The sequence below is a fragment of the Pipistrellus hanaki genome, assembly GCF_964339955.1.
Source record: "Pipistrellus hanaki genome assembly, chromosome: 4".
NCBI lineage: Eukaryota > Metazoa > Chordata > Mammalia > Chiroptera > Vespertilionidae > Pipistrellus > Pipistrellus hanaki.
In genome coordinates, this window is record NC_140506.1 from 34,622,708 (window position 1) to 34,637,485 (window position 14,778).

Genomic DNA, 14,778 nt, shown 5'->3' on the forward strand with positions numbered 1-14,778 from the left:
TTGAAGTTCTATCTGATGATTACACTTTCTAAGGAAAAAGTGTGGAAAAAGGTGACTGACCTTGAGAAATATACAACTGCTGTGTTGGAGTTCTCTCAGGGTTGAAGTGGAATCATAAAACCAGAAATCACAGAACGGTTTTCAATTTCAAAGACAGGCTGTCTGACCTTGCCTAAATAGTCCAGGTAGAAACCAAGAAGGAACACGCAGAAGGAAATTGAGTTCCCCTCCAGGTGACACACACCACAGCCACCTCCATTAATACATCTGGGATTACAGCATGGGCCATTCACTTTAGGGTCCAGTAAGTTCTTGCCTAGAAGTGTATTTTTATTCTTATTTGAAAAAACTCTGATTAAACTTCTATACCCCCTTACATTCACAGGCACACATTAATTCCCCCTCTTCCCCCAATCATTCTTGTTTTTCTGTCTCCCCGAACTAGGGATATGGCAGATGAAAGAATTCTTTCTGATATATATTTGGCTCTTTTTGAACGAGTTTTCTCTTGAAACCATTAAGGGGACTTACCAGATACCTAAGACTCACCAGCATTTTAGATTCCTTGCTAAAGTGTTCACACTCGGAGGAAGGAAACTACATGGATTACCAGCTTCCATTGTGCCTGGTATTGTCCCATTTGTCAGTAATCACCTCCTGACCGCCTCATTCAATGGGTGATGGTTCGTTCTCTATGTCATATTCTTGTGCCCTGGCTGCCTGTCTGCTGGCTAAGAGGAAGCACTGCAGTGTCTCAGTGAGCTGTGCCACATCTGCTGGATGGGAGTGTTGGAATTTGTGTGTGCGTGTGTGTGTGTTTAGTGTGGTTTTTTTTTAGATTGTGTAATATTAAACATCAGGAGTTCAACCGGGAATATTTGTTTTTAGAGGTGAAATGACCTTCGTTCAACGGCTGGGAAAACCAGTTGAAATCGTGCAAGTGTGTTGTGACCACACAGGCACAGTTTGTCTCCTAATGCGGTGAGCTAGGACATAGGACATTCTAGGTTGATTTATATTGCTCTGACAATGAGATCTTCGCCTGAGGGTGTGTGTGTGTTCACTGGTTAAATGAGGGACGTCAGACCTGGGACAGTCTCAGACGAGGCCCTCTAGACTCGGTGGATGGACGTCAGAGGCATCCTCAGTGGGTGTGTTTTCAGTAGTTTAGAGAGTTCAGTGTTCGAGGCACAGGATCTGGATTCGAGGTCAGTAAAATCAAGTCACTTCAATGTAAATGGGTTGCTTTTTCTTTGGGCTGCAGTGGCATCTAGAGTCATGGATGGCCTAAACCTTTGAGCCGAGTGTGGAGTGCAGACTCTCCTCCCCACCTCCTCTTCCCCTCCCTCTCCCAGGAGCCTTGTGAGGACACTTTGCTCTTCATTCCTGCCAGGCCTTGCTTCCGCTTTCTCTAACAACCGAAGATCCTTGTCAGGAGGGCAAAAGTCACAAGCATTTTTGTCCTTAGGATGCCAGCAGTTATGTGTATCCATCTAAATAATAGAGGCTTTGAGTAAATGTGGCAAGGATTATAATGGCTTCTTGTTAATGTCTGGAGAAAAAGCAGGAGGGCCCCGGGCTACACATCTTCCCCACCTGTGTTTCCATGCACACTCTGCTGTCTGCTCCAACTGGAGCTGGTTATTTGTCATTTTGCCACATAGCTGAGCCCCGGGGAGGATGGCCAATGGAACAAGTGCAAAGAAAATGGTTTGCAGCAAGAGCCTTTCTTTTCTTCAAATCAAAACCACTCTTTGCCTCCCTTTTAAAGCCATTTATTAGAGGGTTTTACCAGGAAAAAAAAAAAAAAAGGAAAATAGACTGTGCCCTGCTGTTGCTAGGTAACAGAAAAAAACCATTGCGATATTGGGACGATGTTCCCTAGGAACCTGGCTACTCTTGCTAAGTGATTTGTGTAATGTTAACAGATTTGCATAATGGTGAGGCTAAAGGGTTTTCATCCTTCAACTCCTTTCTCCACATCCCTTACCCACATCAACAAAATCCCAGATACGTTATTTGTCTTGAGGTTAATTCTTGATTTTGAGATACTTGGAGGAAGGTGCTATGCAGATAAAAATATAGTTAATTGTGTGCAGCTAGAGTATGCACTGTATTTCTAAGATTTTGAACCTATTTTTAAAAAATAAATGGGCACCAACCTGACTGGGGAGGCTCAGTTGGTTGAGTATTGCGTTTTGATTCCCAGTTAGGGCACATGCCCAGATTGGAGGTTCTGTCTCCGGTTGGGGTTTGTCCAGCAGGCAACTGATCTCTCTCTCTCTCTTCCCCCTTTCTTTTTCTCTCTCTATTCCCCCTTCCTCTCTCTCTAAAATATAAACATATTTTGCTGAAACCGGTTTGGCTCAGTGATAGAGCGTCAGTCTGCAGACTGAAAGGTCCCAGGTTCGATTCCTGTCAAGGGCATGTACATCGGTTGCGGGCATAACCCCGGTGGGGGTGTGCAAGAGGCAACTGGTCGATGTTTCTCTCTCATCGACGTTTCTAGCTCTCTATCTCTCTCCCTTCCTCTCTGTAAAAAATCAATAAAACATATTTAAAATAAAAAAATATATAAACATTTTAAAAATAAGTAAGTAAATAAATACAAAATAGGTATTACCCTTTTGCAGCAATAACAGTGTTTTCCCAGCCCACAAATGGTGACAAGTCTGTTTATTTGACGCGTCCCTAGGAGTATTTTATGAAGGTTATGTTTAGCCACAGGAGACATTTGTACACACAAGTAAGTATATCTTAATCATACTAATTAGATCATTAGATGCCTGTTTTGTTTCTTTCTCACTGGATTCCACCCTTCTCCTTGTGGCTGGCTGAGTCAGAGTTCACCTGCCTCGTGGGTCTCATGGTGACTCCCCTGTGACCTGTGCTGTCTGTCTGTTGCAGATTTGGACATCTCAGAGGCTGAGTTTCCAACCCCCCCTGACTCAAACCCACCCGGCCCTGAGCTGCAGACGTGTATAGCAGAAGCAAAGCTAAATCTACAAACACTGACCAGGCAAGATGGGGAAAGTGGAGATGGAGCCGAAGAAAATATTGTTTACCTCTAATTGTGTTGTCATTATTTTTTCCCTATAAAACAGAACACTGGCATTTTGGGGAGAATTTTTATTTTCCTTTCCTGATATGTGTGTGACTGTGTCCAAATTACTTTAAGAGTAATCGTTAATATTTCATGCAGACTCCCTTTGGGGGGGTATGAGTCTAATAATTAAATTATTGAAAGCAGCTCTGTTTGTATAATCGTTAACTCACCATACCTAATTTCAGAGTTCTGGAGGAGACATTAACTTGGATAAGCAGAAATATTTTCAAAGTTCTGACTCTGGACTAAAATTGCATATTGCATTTTCTACTGAATCATCTGGTTTTTGAAATGCCTTTTAAGACCCAGATGAAGCAATTTGAATGGAAAGAATGATATTCACGATGGGCAAACTTTCACAATCACAGAAGTTGGTTACAGAGAGTGGCCTCACTGCCCCAGAGACCCGGGAGGCAGTGGGGAAGGCCTTTTCTTGGTTACTTTTCACATGCTGATCGCTCTTTGGAACATCACAGGGATTGCTCCTGGAGGTGACCTGCCACAGTCACGGTATAGCCCATGTGAGCTATTTGGACACTGTGCTGAGCGGAAGGCCACTCTGCGATGGACACAATCTGGACTCTTATGACCTGGGCCACATGCTTTGCAGATGCACTTTCTCAGACCCAGTGCTGGTTGTTTTTCAAGCCACATCTTTCAAGAGAGCCCAGAGGCAAAGCTCCAGCGCGGTCCGTTTTGCTGTAAATAGTGAAACTCCAGTCATGCCCTCACTCCCCTCATCTGGTCCTGTCCTGCCAGGCCTGGGAGCACCAACTGCCGCTCGCTAGCAGCATCCCTCCCTGCAGTTCTTTAAGGACAAGAACTGCTCTCTCAGCAAAGCTTACTGCCTGTTTGTGATTTTCCACAAAGGAAAGCTGTTATGTTCTGTCCTCGGAGTAATATGGGTCTCTGTGTGAAAAAAATAAACCAGAAAATGTTTTCAGCTTGTTCTTCAGAAATATTTGTACATGTTGCGGTCAGTGTCAATAAATGTCTTCTACCTGTCTATTTTACTCTGAAATTTTAATACCATGTAGGACCATAGTACAATATACACATCACACACAAATACAATCTCCCCTGATGAAAATGAGATAAAGGAGGAGTATCAATTCACCTAGAATTGTAGCACTTACCAGGAGGGAGCTATGATAGGATGGGGAAAAATCCACCTAGATTCCATTGTTAGCTTGTTTTTTTCCTACTGAGAGTTGCCAGTTGACTATCTATTGGATATTTTCCACTTAGGCAAATTAAGTCTTAGTGGTTTTTTTTTTTTTTTTTTTTTTTGCCTTTTGGGAGGCACTCCTTTTCTGACTCTTTGCTTTTGGCCATTTTGGTCACAATCATATTGTATTAAATTCGGAGACTAATCTTCACAGAATACATACAGCATATTAAAATTTTAGTCAATCACTTTGCCTCCAAGCTGAAACTCCTACTAAATTATAAGATGCATCTCCCATTCTTAAAGACATTTAGAGAAAAACAAACCTGTCTTTCCTCTCTTGCCAGCAAAGTCTATTCCAGAATCTGTCCCTGGAACAAAACCCATATAGATATTTCAGTCTCTATCCTTGCTCCAATAACTATAAATAACTTCTTTTTTCCCTAACAGTGGATATGGAAATAACCACACATGAAAATATATAAAAATATTCACAATCTCCATGGCATTCTTTAAAAAATATGTGTGCTCAATTGGTCTTTAAGCTCTGTAAAATTGGTATTCATTGTCATCGCCCTGGGAAGCCCTAGAACCTTTTCAGGTACCTCTACTGTATTCATAGTTTCCTCTTCAATTTTATGATTTTTCAACTAAATATACTGAGTTTCAAAGCTTGCTTGATAAGTTCTTCCTTTGGCCTCACTGTGTAATGAGCTCAGATCTGCAACAGAGATCACCATGTGGCTCCAACAGAAATTTCAGCTAACCTGTAGAGTAGAGTAGACCACCCTATTTCCAAGCATAATAGGTTCCCCCCCCCCGCCCAAAGGATCTACTTTTCCCATGAACCAAAGAGCTGAAAAGAGACAGTCAGCTCTTTAGAGATTTGTTGTGGGGGAAAAGCAATGTTTTTGCTCCGTCCCAGGCTGCATGAGTTAATGTACCATCTCATTTACAGTCCAAGCTACTCTGCATTTCATCAGGACTGCATAATTACTGCACTCATGCAGCACCTACAACTGGAACCCTGCTCATTCAGAAAAGGGTAAAATAACAATACTTGTTGCAGAGGTATGGTGGCTTGGTGTATGCATGTAAGAGTTATTATGTACAGTAAAGGCGAGCCTAATGAAATCATGGGATGACAGACAAAGAAGAAGAAAGGAGTATGTACTCCTTCCTGTGACCTACGTCCACCTTTCAGTCAGAAGCCACCTGATGTTATGAAGGTTCAACCCTCTGTCCACATTGAGAAGCAAAGCAGTTGAGAGTTGGATGCTGGAGCCAGATCTCCTCTTCACCTCTCTAGGTCTCAGTTTCCTCATCTACAAAACAGGGATGATTACCTTATAGAATCGTTGTGAGAATTAAATGATTAATATATGCAGTGTTATTAGAATGGAGCCAGGGACATAGAAATAACTGATATATGCTAGCTTGTATTATCATATCATTAAAAAAAATACCTTAATAATCGCCCAGTCTTGTCCCAGCCCTTAGGCAGATGGCACCTGCAGCCAGAAACAGTGAATAGAGAAGTCAAATGCCTGGAGAAGGCTTATCAGAAGACTGGACTAGAGTTTCACAAGATTAGCTTTCAACTTATTTGCATCTCTAAACCTCCACTCAGCTTATTTATTCAATAAACATTTATTGACTGACTGCTAAAGGCCAGACAATCTGTTAGGAATGAAGTTGAGAAGAATAAGCCTGCGAGTTGTTGGAAAAGACAAACACATGATCAGGTATAAAGAAGTACAGTTGCTATGGGAGCTCATGGGGAGAGCGTGTTGGGGCCAGGAACACACGGAATGGAGGGAGTTGTCTTAAGCAGCAGATGCCTGAGGCTTGACAGATAAGTAGAGAGTCAGAGAGAGGAGAAAAGACATTCTGAGCAAGGAGAGCAACACAAACAAAAGTCTAAAACACAAAAGGAAAGTCGTGAGAGAGACGGGAGCACACACACATTTGGAGGGACTGCAGGGCGAGTTCCTCCCCTGTATTAAGGTGTCCAGTGAGAAGCGCCATCCGCCTTTGCCTCTCTCGTACAGTCCTGTACTAGGGAGGAGCACAGACATTTCTCTCAACTTGGTAACTGCTCCGGTTCCAAGGCGAGCCAGGCTATCAGGAACGTGTCCTCTCCTTATCCCCTCACCCTTCCACACCCACCTCCACCACACAGGGTTGTGGTCCGATGGCCAACTGGATAGCTGCTCCTGGACCCCAAGCCACAAGAAACCAAGAATAAAGGGAACCCTGGGACTACATGAAGATGCTATTAGAACAGAGGGGTCCAGAGGGTGCCTTGGGGTGCTTCTGAGACAAACTGCTGAATTATATGAGTCCAAGCACAGGTATAAGTGAAGGGGGGAAAAGAGGGGGGGAAAAGTACATACTTTAGCCCTAGCTGGTTTGACTCAGTGGATAGAGCGTTAGTCTGTGGACTCAAGGGTCCTGGGTTCCTTCAATTCCATTCAAGAGCACATGCCCAAGCACATGTGGGCTCAATCCCAGTAGGGGGTGTGCAGGAGGCAGCCAATTAATGATTCCCTCTCATCAATGATGTTTTTATCTCTCTCTTCCTCTCCCTTCCTCTCTGAAATCAATAAAAAATATGGTTGTTTTTTGTTTTTGTTTTTTAGAGTACACACTTTGCTCTTCTGATTTCTTTTCTCATCTCCGTTTTAGTAAGGTGTTTTTTTAGGGGGCATGTGTGTAGAGGAACATATTCCTTTATTTCTTCATCTTGCTTGACTCTGTGTTGGTTTCTATGTATTAGACGAGGCAGCCACCTCTCCCAGACTTGAAGGAGTGGCCTCATCTAAGAGATGGACCTTCCTGTCACCCCTGCCCTGGCTCCTGATGTCTCTGGAACCATTTGGCTGTCCGAGCAGCCTGTTTTCTTTCATGGTGGCTGCTGGAGTGGCTGCAGTAGTACGTGTGTGCAAAGACCTGCCCTGCTGATGTCCCCTCTAGATTTAGGCTGGGAAGCCTGACCCTCAGGCAGCAGCTTTCAACACAAGCCTACGTCCTATGGCCATCAGACCAGGAGATCTGGAGGTCTCTCTTGCGCGACGATCACAAAAATAGGGGCTCTAGACGAGTCTGTCAATTCCTTTCTCACCACACCTAGGCCGAGAGAGAGGAGCAAGAGGGAATCCCTGTGTATTCCGCAGGGCCCTGCATGGGTCCCAGGGTGGCCACAGGCCAAAGCTCCCGGACAAGCAAACAGGCCAATGATTCAAAAAAGATTGGGGTGTAATTCAGCCTGTCTGTGCAGCACCCTGTCTACCCATAGGACCTAGAGGGAGAGAGGGAGAGAGAAGATGGTGCCTTCTGAGGGGGGAATGGCGCCTGGGGCTTCAGAAAGGAAGAGAGCACGCAATGGTGGCTCCTAAGTCCTAGGGGTACAGACGACACCCTCCAGCACCTCTGGAGAGTTTCTCTACACACCGTGGCCCTCCGGCGGGCCAGCGCTCTGGCAGCAAATTCTGTCCGGTGCTTTGCAGGCCGCGCCTCTGCGCTGGCCAGGCAGTGGCCGCGGGCCCTTTAAGCGCCGTGGCGCCTCCCTGCCTCGGGGGCTCCTGGGCGCCCCTGCGCCCCTGCCCGCTGCTCTCCAGCCAGGTGTTCGGGGCGCCTCTCGCAGGTGCAGCCGGAAGAGTTGAGGTGCCCCACGTGGGAAGAACTTCGAATTTCTCACTCCTGAGGGGGGACTGCAGGTTGGTGAAGCCCCCTCGTCCTCCTGTGAGTCCGTGGGCGCCAGGGCTGGGGTCTCAGCCTCTCCCACCTCGGAGGTGAGGCCCAGGCCTCTTCCCTTCTTCCCTGAAATGGTTCTGTGCGGTGCAGGTGCAGGGCGGTGCCACCTGGGTCGCCTCTGCTTCATCTTCTGACCCCCCATGCGCTCCTTTCCCCTCCCAGCCTGCATGCAGGGCTCTAGCCCAGTGGTCGGCAAACTCATTAGTCCGCAGAGCCAAATATCAACAGAATAACGATCGAAATTTCTTTGGAGAGCCAAAATTTTTAAACTTAAATTTCTTCTAACACCACTTACTCAAAATAGACTCGCTCAGGCCGTGGTATTTTGTGGAAGAGCCATACTCAAGGGGCCAAAAAGCTGCATGTGGCTCAAGAGCCGCAGTTTGCCGACCAAGGAACTAGGAGAATGGAACACAAAGAAACCACAATGAAAAGAGAGTAGAGGAGACACACTAAGGGAGATTCCAGAATAACCTGAGGATTATCACCAGACTTCTCCATGTTCTTATCTAACTACCTCCCCTAAACCAAGTGTGAGAGAGGCAGTGAAAAGATCATTGAAAAAGGCTAGACAGCCTGAGCTTTGCTTGCTGACCCCTCCTTCCGGCCGCAAGGCTGCGCAGGCAGGTGAACATGGGTGGAAGGGACCACAGGCACCACTTGGGGTAAGTAGAATGGCTTGGACTTGTACGATCCTGCAACCTTGCTTCGGACCTAAGTTTACTTATCTGTGAAATGGGGTAATCATAACGGCCATGCCTGGCGGGGTGAGAACTCAGTGCCTTAAGCCCCATACAGTAAATGCTAACCCCTCTAGAAATGACAGCAGCAGTTATGTGCTGGTGGTGGGGGTAGGAAGCAGGTGAGCTGGGGCATGACTTGAGTGTTTCACAGCCCATTGTCCTTGCCCTGGGAGACGCCCACGATCCAAGCCTGCTCTGTTGCTGTGCTCAGGGTAAGCGCGTCATGACAGGGACTGAAGGAGGGGATGAGTGGACGAGAGCGAGTCTGGAAATTTGAGACCACAGAGGCTGCAGAACTAGACCTAGAACCCTGATCCCGTTTCCATGGCATTCTTGGCCTCGGGCTTGTGAATTCAAAGCAATCCCTTCAAGTCGATGATTGAATTTCATTTCGGGTGAAGTGACTTGAAGGGGGACCATGGATCAATAGTTTTGTAGAGGCTTCATGGCTGAGAAACTTCAACATGCCCTTAATTGAATCCTACTTGTGGGCCTACCATAAAACGCTTTGGAAAGCAGAAAGTCAGGAGCTGTAGACGCTGCCTGCAGCCAAGAGTCTCATGCAGACAACTGCCTGGGGCAAAGAATGAACGTGGTGAGAAAATAGGATTATACTTCCTTTGCTAATTTCACTGGATGCTATAGTTCTATTAGAGAACTGGCCCTCGTTTCTGCAAGAACTCTCAGCCCCCACCTCTAGTGACCCCTCTTTTATTCATAAGCCTGTACTCCCCTACAGGTTCCTGGCTTACTTGGCTCTGTCCCTGGGCCCTCCTAGGATAAGTTGTCCAGTGTTCTCAGGCTCCACGGAATGAATTCCAGTCACTGAGGAAGGTTAGGGAAAGTCCTCTCATTCAGAGACACTGAGTGTCCTATTTTACATCATAAAAGGGTTCTACTTTTTCTATTAAAATATGTTTTTTACTTACTCAAGAGTTTGTCTAAGTTCTTTCCCTCTCCCTTCTCAGCTGGTTTTGGGTCTTTTGCCTATTCAAAAGGAAAGAAGCAGTGAAGGGGAAGGGAGTTAGAACTCTGATGAGTCGTTTACTTCTTGTTACCAACCTAAGTTAAACATTTAGTGACAGAATCCAGTATGGACTGAGTTGCCATTTGGGAGCAAATGCCTGGCTTCATTTTTCTATGCTTTCTTGACCACGACTCCCCCCAACCACCCCGATGCCATGTACAATGTCTGAGCAGGTTTTCTGGATCGATGTCAGTGCTTATTTTTATAACCTCTTATATAACAGCTTCAGATATAAACATAAACATGGCTCGCATCAAGGAGAGCATCTATGTAGGCCGCAGAGCTAAAGGAGGCCCTCAGAAATGTGCTTGACATTTCCTTTGGCAGCAGTCACGGGCTCCTTGGAAAGCGTTGGTCCTCCTCTCTGCGGCTGGCAAAGTCTCATTTGGGTAAGACGGTGGCAGGTGCCAGCAAAGGACAATAGGCCTTTAATTAAGGGCTGGAGAGAGCCAGAAGTCAGGAAACGACCTCCTAATGAGTTTCTTTTTCCTCCTGGCATTTCTCCTAACTTCCCTACAAACAATCATGGCATGCTCCATCAAGGTAACTGTGGTCATTAATCTTTTGTAGCACAAGAATTTCTTGTAACATAAAGGTAGTAATAGCATTTCTTTGTGTGTGTAATACCTTGAAAAATCAGTGTTAATGCGTATTCCTGGTTTGAGCAGTGGATTTCACTAGGGTGATGCTGAATGTGATCCTACAATTTGTTCCCTCCATGCAGATACCCTCTGTGCAAAGTTCTCATTATTTCTGACATTAGAATTAATGTCAACGTATTTTGGTAATGGCCGTAGTTTCAGTCACTTCCTTTGAGGGAGATTTCGAATGCAAGAGACTGAGCCTGCTAAGCATCGTTGCTATGGAGGCTGTATGAGCGTTGGATTAATTAAGGCTTTAGCAGATGTTGTGAAGTGTGCAGAATGCACTGTTTTCTCCGAGTCATGAAAGAGAGTCCGTGTATATGTGTGAGAGAGAAAAATATTGAGACAATCAGAGACAAAGAAGTCAGACAGATGTGCTTGGCACTGGACATGTAATATTTCCCCCAGTAAGAATAACTGCTGATCACTCTCTAACACTTCTCCATTTTCTCCTCCACCCATGGCCGACAGAATGATTGCTAGAAATGCCCAAGCAATCCATCCATTCTGCCCTTTTTGTCTGATTTATAAGAGGCAAAGGGATATGCAAAAGCATGCTCTTGGATCAGTGGGTTGTCTGAACACTCTAAAACAAAACTGAACTGTGTGAGTGTTTTTTAAACTACCTGGCAAGGAGACCAAGTTTGCAGAGTGGAGCTATATTTGTTGTCCAACCTGCCGGGGTTATTGTCATCACTGACTTGGTAGCCAAGATAGAAATTGGATTTGGGTTGTTTTTCCACTGTCCAATGCCGTGGAGAAATTATCATAGGAATACTTTCAGGATTAGAAAATAAATGACATAGCAATCTAGATCAGATTTTATTTGGAGAACATGTCATTGTTTTAGTTAGAAATAAATTTGTTGGTTTTTAGCACACTGCATTTCTCTTTTCACCTGAATGATATTAATATTAGGTTTAGGTCTAAGTTCAGCAAATTAGTTTCCATTTGACTCCTGCTTAGTGGCCACAGTGAGGAGTGTCCCCATGTTGCCTCTTCCTGATAGACAGGAAGGAGTTAATGGGATGAAATCATCCGAAGACTTTTCTGCTGGACTGGCAGCAGTTTGACACTTAGAACTAGTAGCCTTTGAAACATGATCCTTTTTTATTTGTCTCACATCTGTGGAAGCAGTGTTGTCTGAAAATGGGAATCAGAAAGCATCACAGAGGTACTTTGTTTACTGGGGACAGTCCCTTGTGGCCTAAGTCAGCCTCTTCCCACCCTTAGACCCCGGAGGTGAGTCAGAATAGAAGGATGTAATGAGGAATTGCATAGCCTGAGAGGGAGAGAGATGAGCTAGAGCTAGAGCTAGAGCTAGAGGTAGAGATATAGATACAGATACAGAAACAGACACAGAGCTATCAACCAAAGCTTGTTAATTGATTGTATGCCCCTAAGAAGTAAGACATCTTCCCCCATTCCCCAAAAATGTCTTCCCAGTCTTACCATGCCACTGTTTACAGCCTGGCTCAGGTATGAATGGGGCTTCCCCTCCCCCCACCCCTTCCTTTTACTGGTATATCTGGGAGGTCAGTCAGACACCTTGCACATGTGTGCTACTGGGAGCTATAGAGATAGGGGAAGCGGGACAAATTGGATCAGTGTGAATTTATCACCACCTGGGGGAAAACTCAAGTTAGAATCTTCATTTCTGCATTGTTTTCTCCAGATGTGACCTGTATTTCACTCATCCTCAAGCTTGATTGTTAAATCTGTTGTATTTTCCACTCTTCTTTCAATTTGAGGATAATCTCTATTTATCTCATGGTAGAAAGCACTTACTGAGGCCACAGAAATAGAAAGGATTAGTATTTGCCCTTTGAATCGATGGTTTATTTCTATCTCTCTGGTCACTAATAAGAAAAATGACCTTTTAAAAATATTTTTTTCTTTTCCCCAAGACATATAAGTAAAGGGGAAATTATATTCTGGGTCATTTGTTTACTGAAGAAGATATTGGGATGAGAGAGAAAAAAAAAACCCCAGAGTGGCTTGATGCCATTCGAGGGACATCTGTTAAGTGTCTTAATAAAAGAGCAACAGTGGAAACCAGGAAACAAATGAATAAAAATAGAGCCACTTTAGGAATTAATTCAAGGGGAAAATCTACTTTTCCTCTAAATCGGCAAATTTTGAGTAAGTATTTTATTCTTTTTAAGTGTTAGTATGTCTTCTTTCTTTGTGTGTGTCTGCATATGTTTGTGTACACACACGCTATTTGTGGTCATTTTAATACAGGGTGGAGCAAAAGTAGGTATCAGTTGTTCATATGGAAAATAACACAATACTTAATGAGAATTCAAGAATAAACTCTCAAAAAAAAAAAAAAAAAAAAAAAAAAAAAAAAAGCAGCCGAAACCGGTTTGGCTCAGTGGTAGAGAGGTCTGCGGATGAAAGGTCCCAGGTTCGATTCCGGTCAGGGGCATGTACGTTAGTTGCGGGCACATCCCCGGTAGAGGGTGTGCAAGAGGCAGCTGGTCGACGTTTCTAGCTCTATCTCTCTCCCTTCCTCTCTGTAAAAAATTAATAAAATATATTAAAAAGAAAAAGAATAAACTGTTTCATATACTAGTATTATAAACCTACTTTTGCCCCACCCTTTATACTTGCTGCTCCAGCAAAAAACTTTACTACTTCCCTTCTATTGTGTCTTTCCAGGTGTTAATATAACGCCAAAAGAACCCAATTGTTACCATGCTAAAGACACAACCCACAACCCCAGCAAGCCATGAAGACAAGTAGGAAGCATAGAGACAGTGTGTACTGTTTTTCCTACTGGGCCACTCACTAGTGAATTTAGGTCCTCTCTATTCATCCAACCATGAACCATGCATCACTATAAAGTCAGTGAATATTTGCTGTGTCCAGGACTCTGTTTGATTTGGGGGCCTAAGATATCACTCCTAAGACACCTACCCTCCAGAAGGTCACCATTTTTTTGAGTCAGTCAAGACCACCATCAGCAGTGAAAGAGCTATATAGTTCAAGCAGCATCACCAAGTAGTAAAGCCCAACAATGAAATGAGAAGGCAAGCATACAGTGTTAGGAGTTAAAATTAGTGGGGAAAACTCTGAGAGTGAGGACAGACTTTGTGGCTGGCAAGTAATTTGGATTGTTTTTCGTCCAGTATGAAGATTTTAAAATTTTTGTTTTAATCCTTGTATCAACAGGGGCAGACCAGGCCTCAGGAGATGTTTGGAAATGTGTGTAGGGTTTCTGTTGTTGTTGTCATGATAACTGAGAAGAATTGCTGGCATTCAGTGGAGAGGAGGAGCAGGGAAGCTAAAGAACCTGCAATGGGTGGGATAGTCTCATCTGAAACAGTTGTCACACTCCAAAGCTCACTGAGAAACACTGATCAAATTCCAGCTTTTAGAGTATATTATTTATTCACTACATGAATTCAGAGGTTGGAAAGCATCTATAAACCTTTCATACATTTTGAAAAGTGACTATTTATAGATACTAATAATTTGGTGTCTTGCTCTTTAACTATAGTTCAGATTTCTAAGAAGACTTTCATAAAAATTCAAAGAGGAGTCTTAATGCATGCATTCTTAGAGAAACAATTTCCATAACATTGTCAACCAAAAAAATGATAGACCAACACAAAACCGCAGTTAATGAGGCTCTGACATTTTTATAAAACACGTTCTAACTTTAGCTGATTTAAATTAAAAAGCCCAGCAGTGTAGCAGAGAGCTGATTGATTTGGAAGGCATGGGAATGAGATAATGAGGGCTCTGCTGTGCTCTGCATGGTGAGGGGTAATAAATGATCTATTCCTGGCCAAAAGCAAAGAAGACAAGGCACTTTCTATATTTGAACTACAAAAATTTGCATTGCATTGAGACTAAAAGGTATTCAAATACTGTCTTTCTTCTGCTCATATTTTCATATTAGTCTTGATAATGAACAGGAAAAGGACCCTGGTAGGCATTTCATGTGCCAAAGCCAGTAATGGTTGCTTTCTTAAATTTCCTAATATGCGTTAGACATACAAGCCTTATAGACCGACAAGCAAAAATTGATTCTATAAGTGGGTTGGTCCTGCCTTGACCTGTCAAATGTGGGAGGTTTGAAAAACTCAGGTCAGAAAGTTAAACCTATCTGCCTTCATTTTGAAATGTATCATCCGTTTTGGGAGGAGTGTTGACTTTGCATTGTCATGAGGGGCAACATAATAAGAAAACTGTGAGTAGGAAGACACAATGACTGATAACAGGGCCTGAGCCCTCTTCATTGAACAAAACTCTCATTCTTCAGTTTTCCCCATCCACAAAATGGTCCAATTGTAAAGTTCACCCTCTCCGTGGACAATTAATGA

General features: G+C 43.9%; 1 protein-coding gene across 4 annotated transcripts in view; it reads left to right on the top strand.

The window, feature by feature from the left end:
• Nucleotides 1–4,270, top strand: part of ARHGEF28 (Rho guanine nucleotide exchange factor 28) — a 240,885-nt gene extending 236,615 nt beyond the window's left edge. For 3 of the 4 annotated variants that reach the window (XM_084880890.1, XM_084880888.1, XM_084880889.1), the window contains one exon: nucleotides 2,908–4,270. In XM_084880890.1, the coding sequence (XP_084737016.1) occupies nucleotides 2,908–3,071 (164 nt within the window). In that variant the 3' untranslated portion in view covers nucleotides 3,072–4,270. The remainder of the gene's footprint in view (nucleotides 1–2,907) is intronic. The other variant, XM_084880891.1, reaches the window with a different exon arrangement.
• The last annotated feature ends 10,508 nt before the right edge of the window (nucleotides 4,271–14,778 follow it).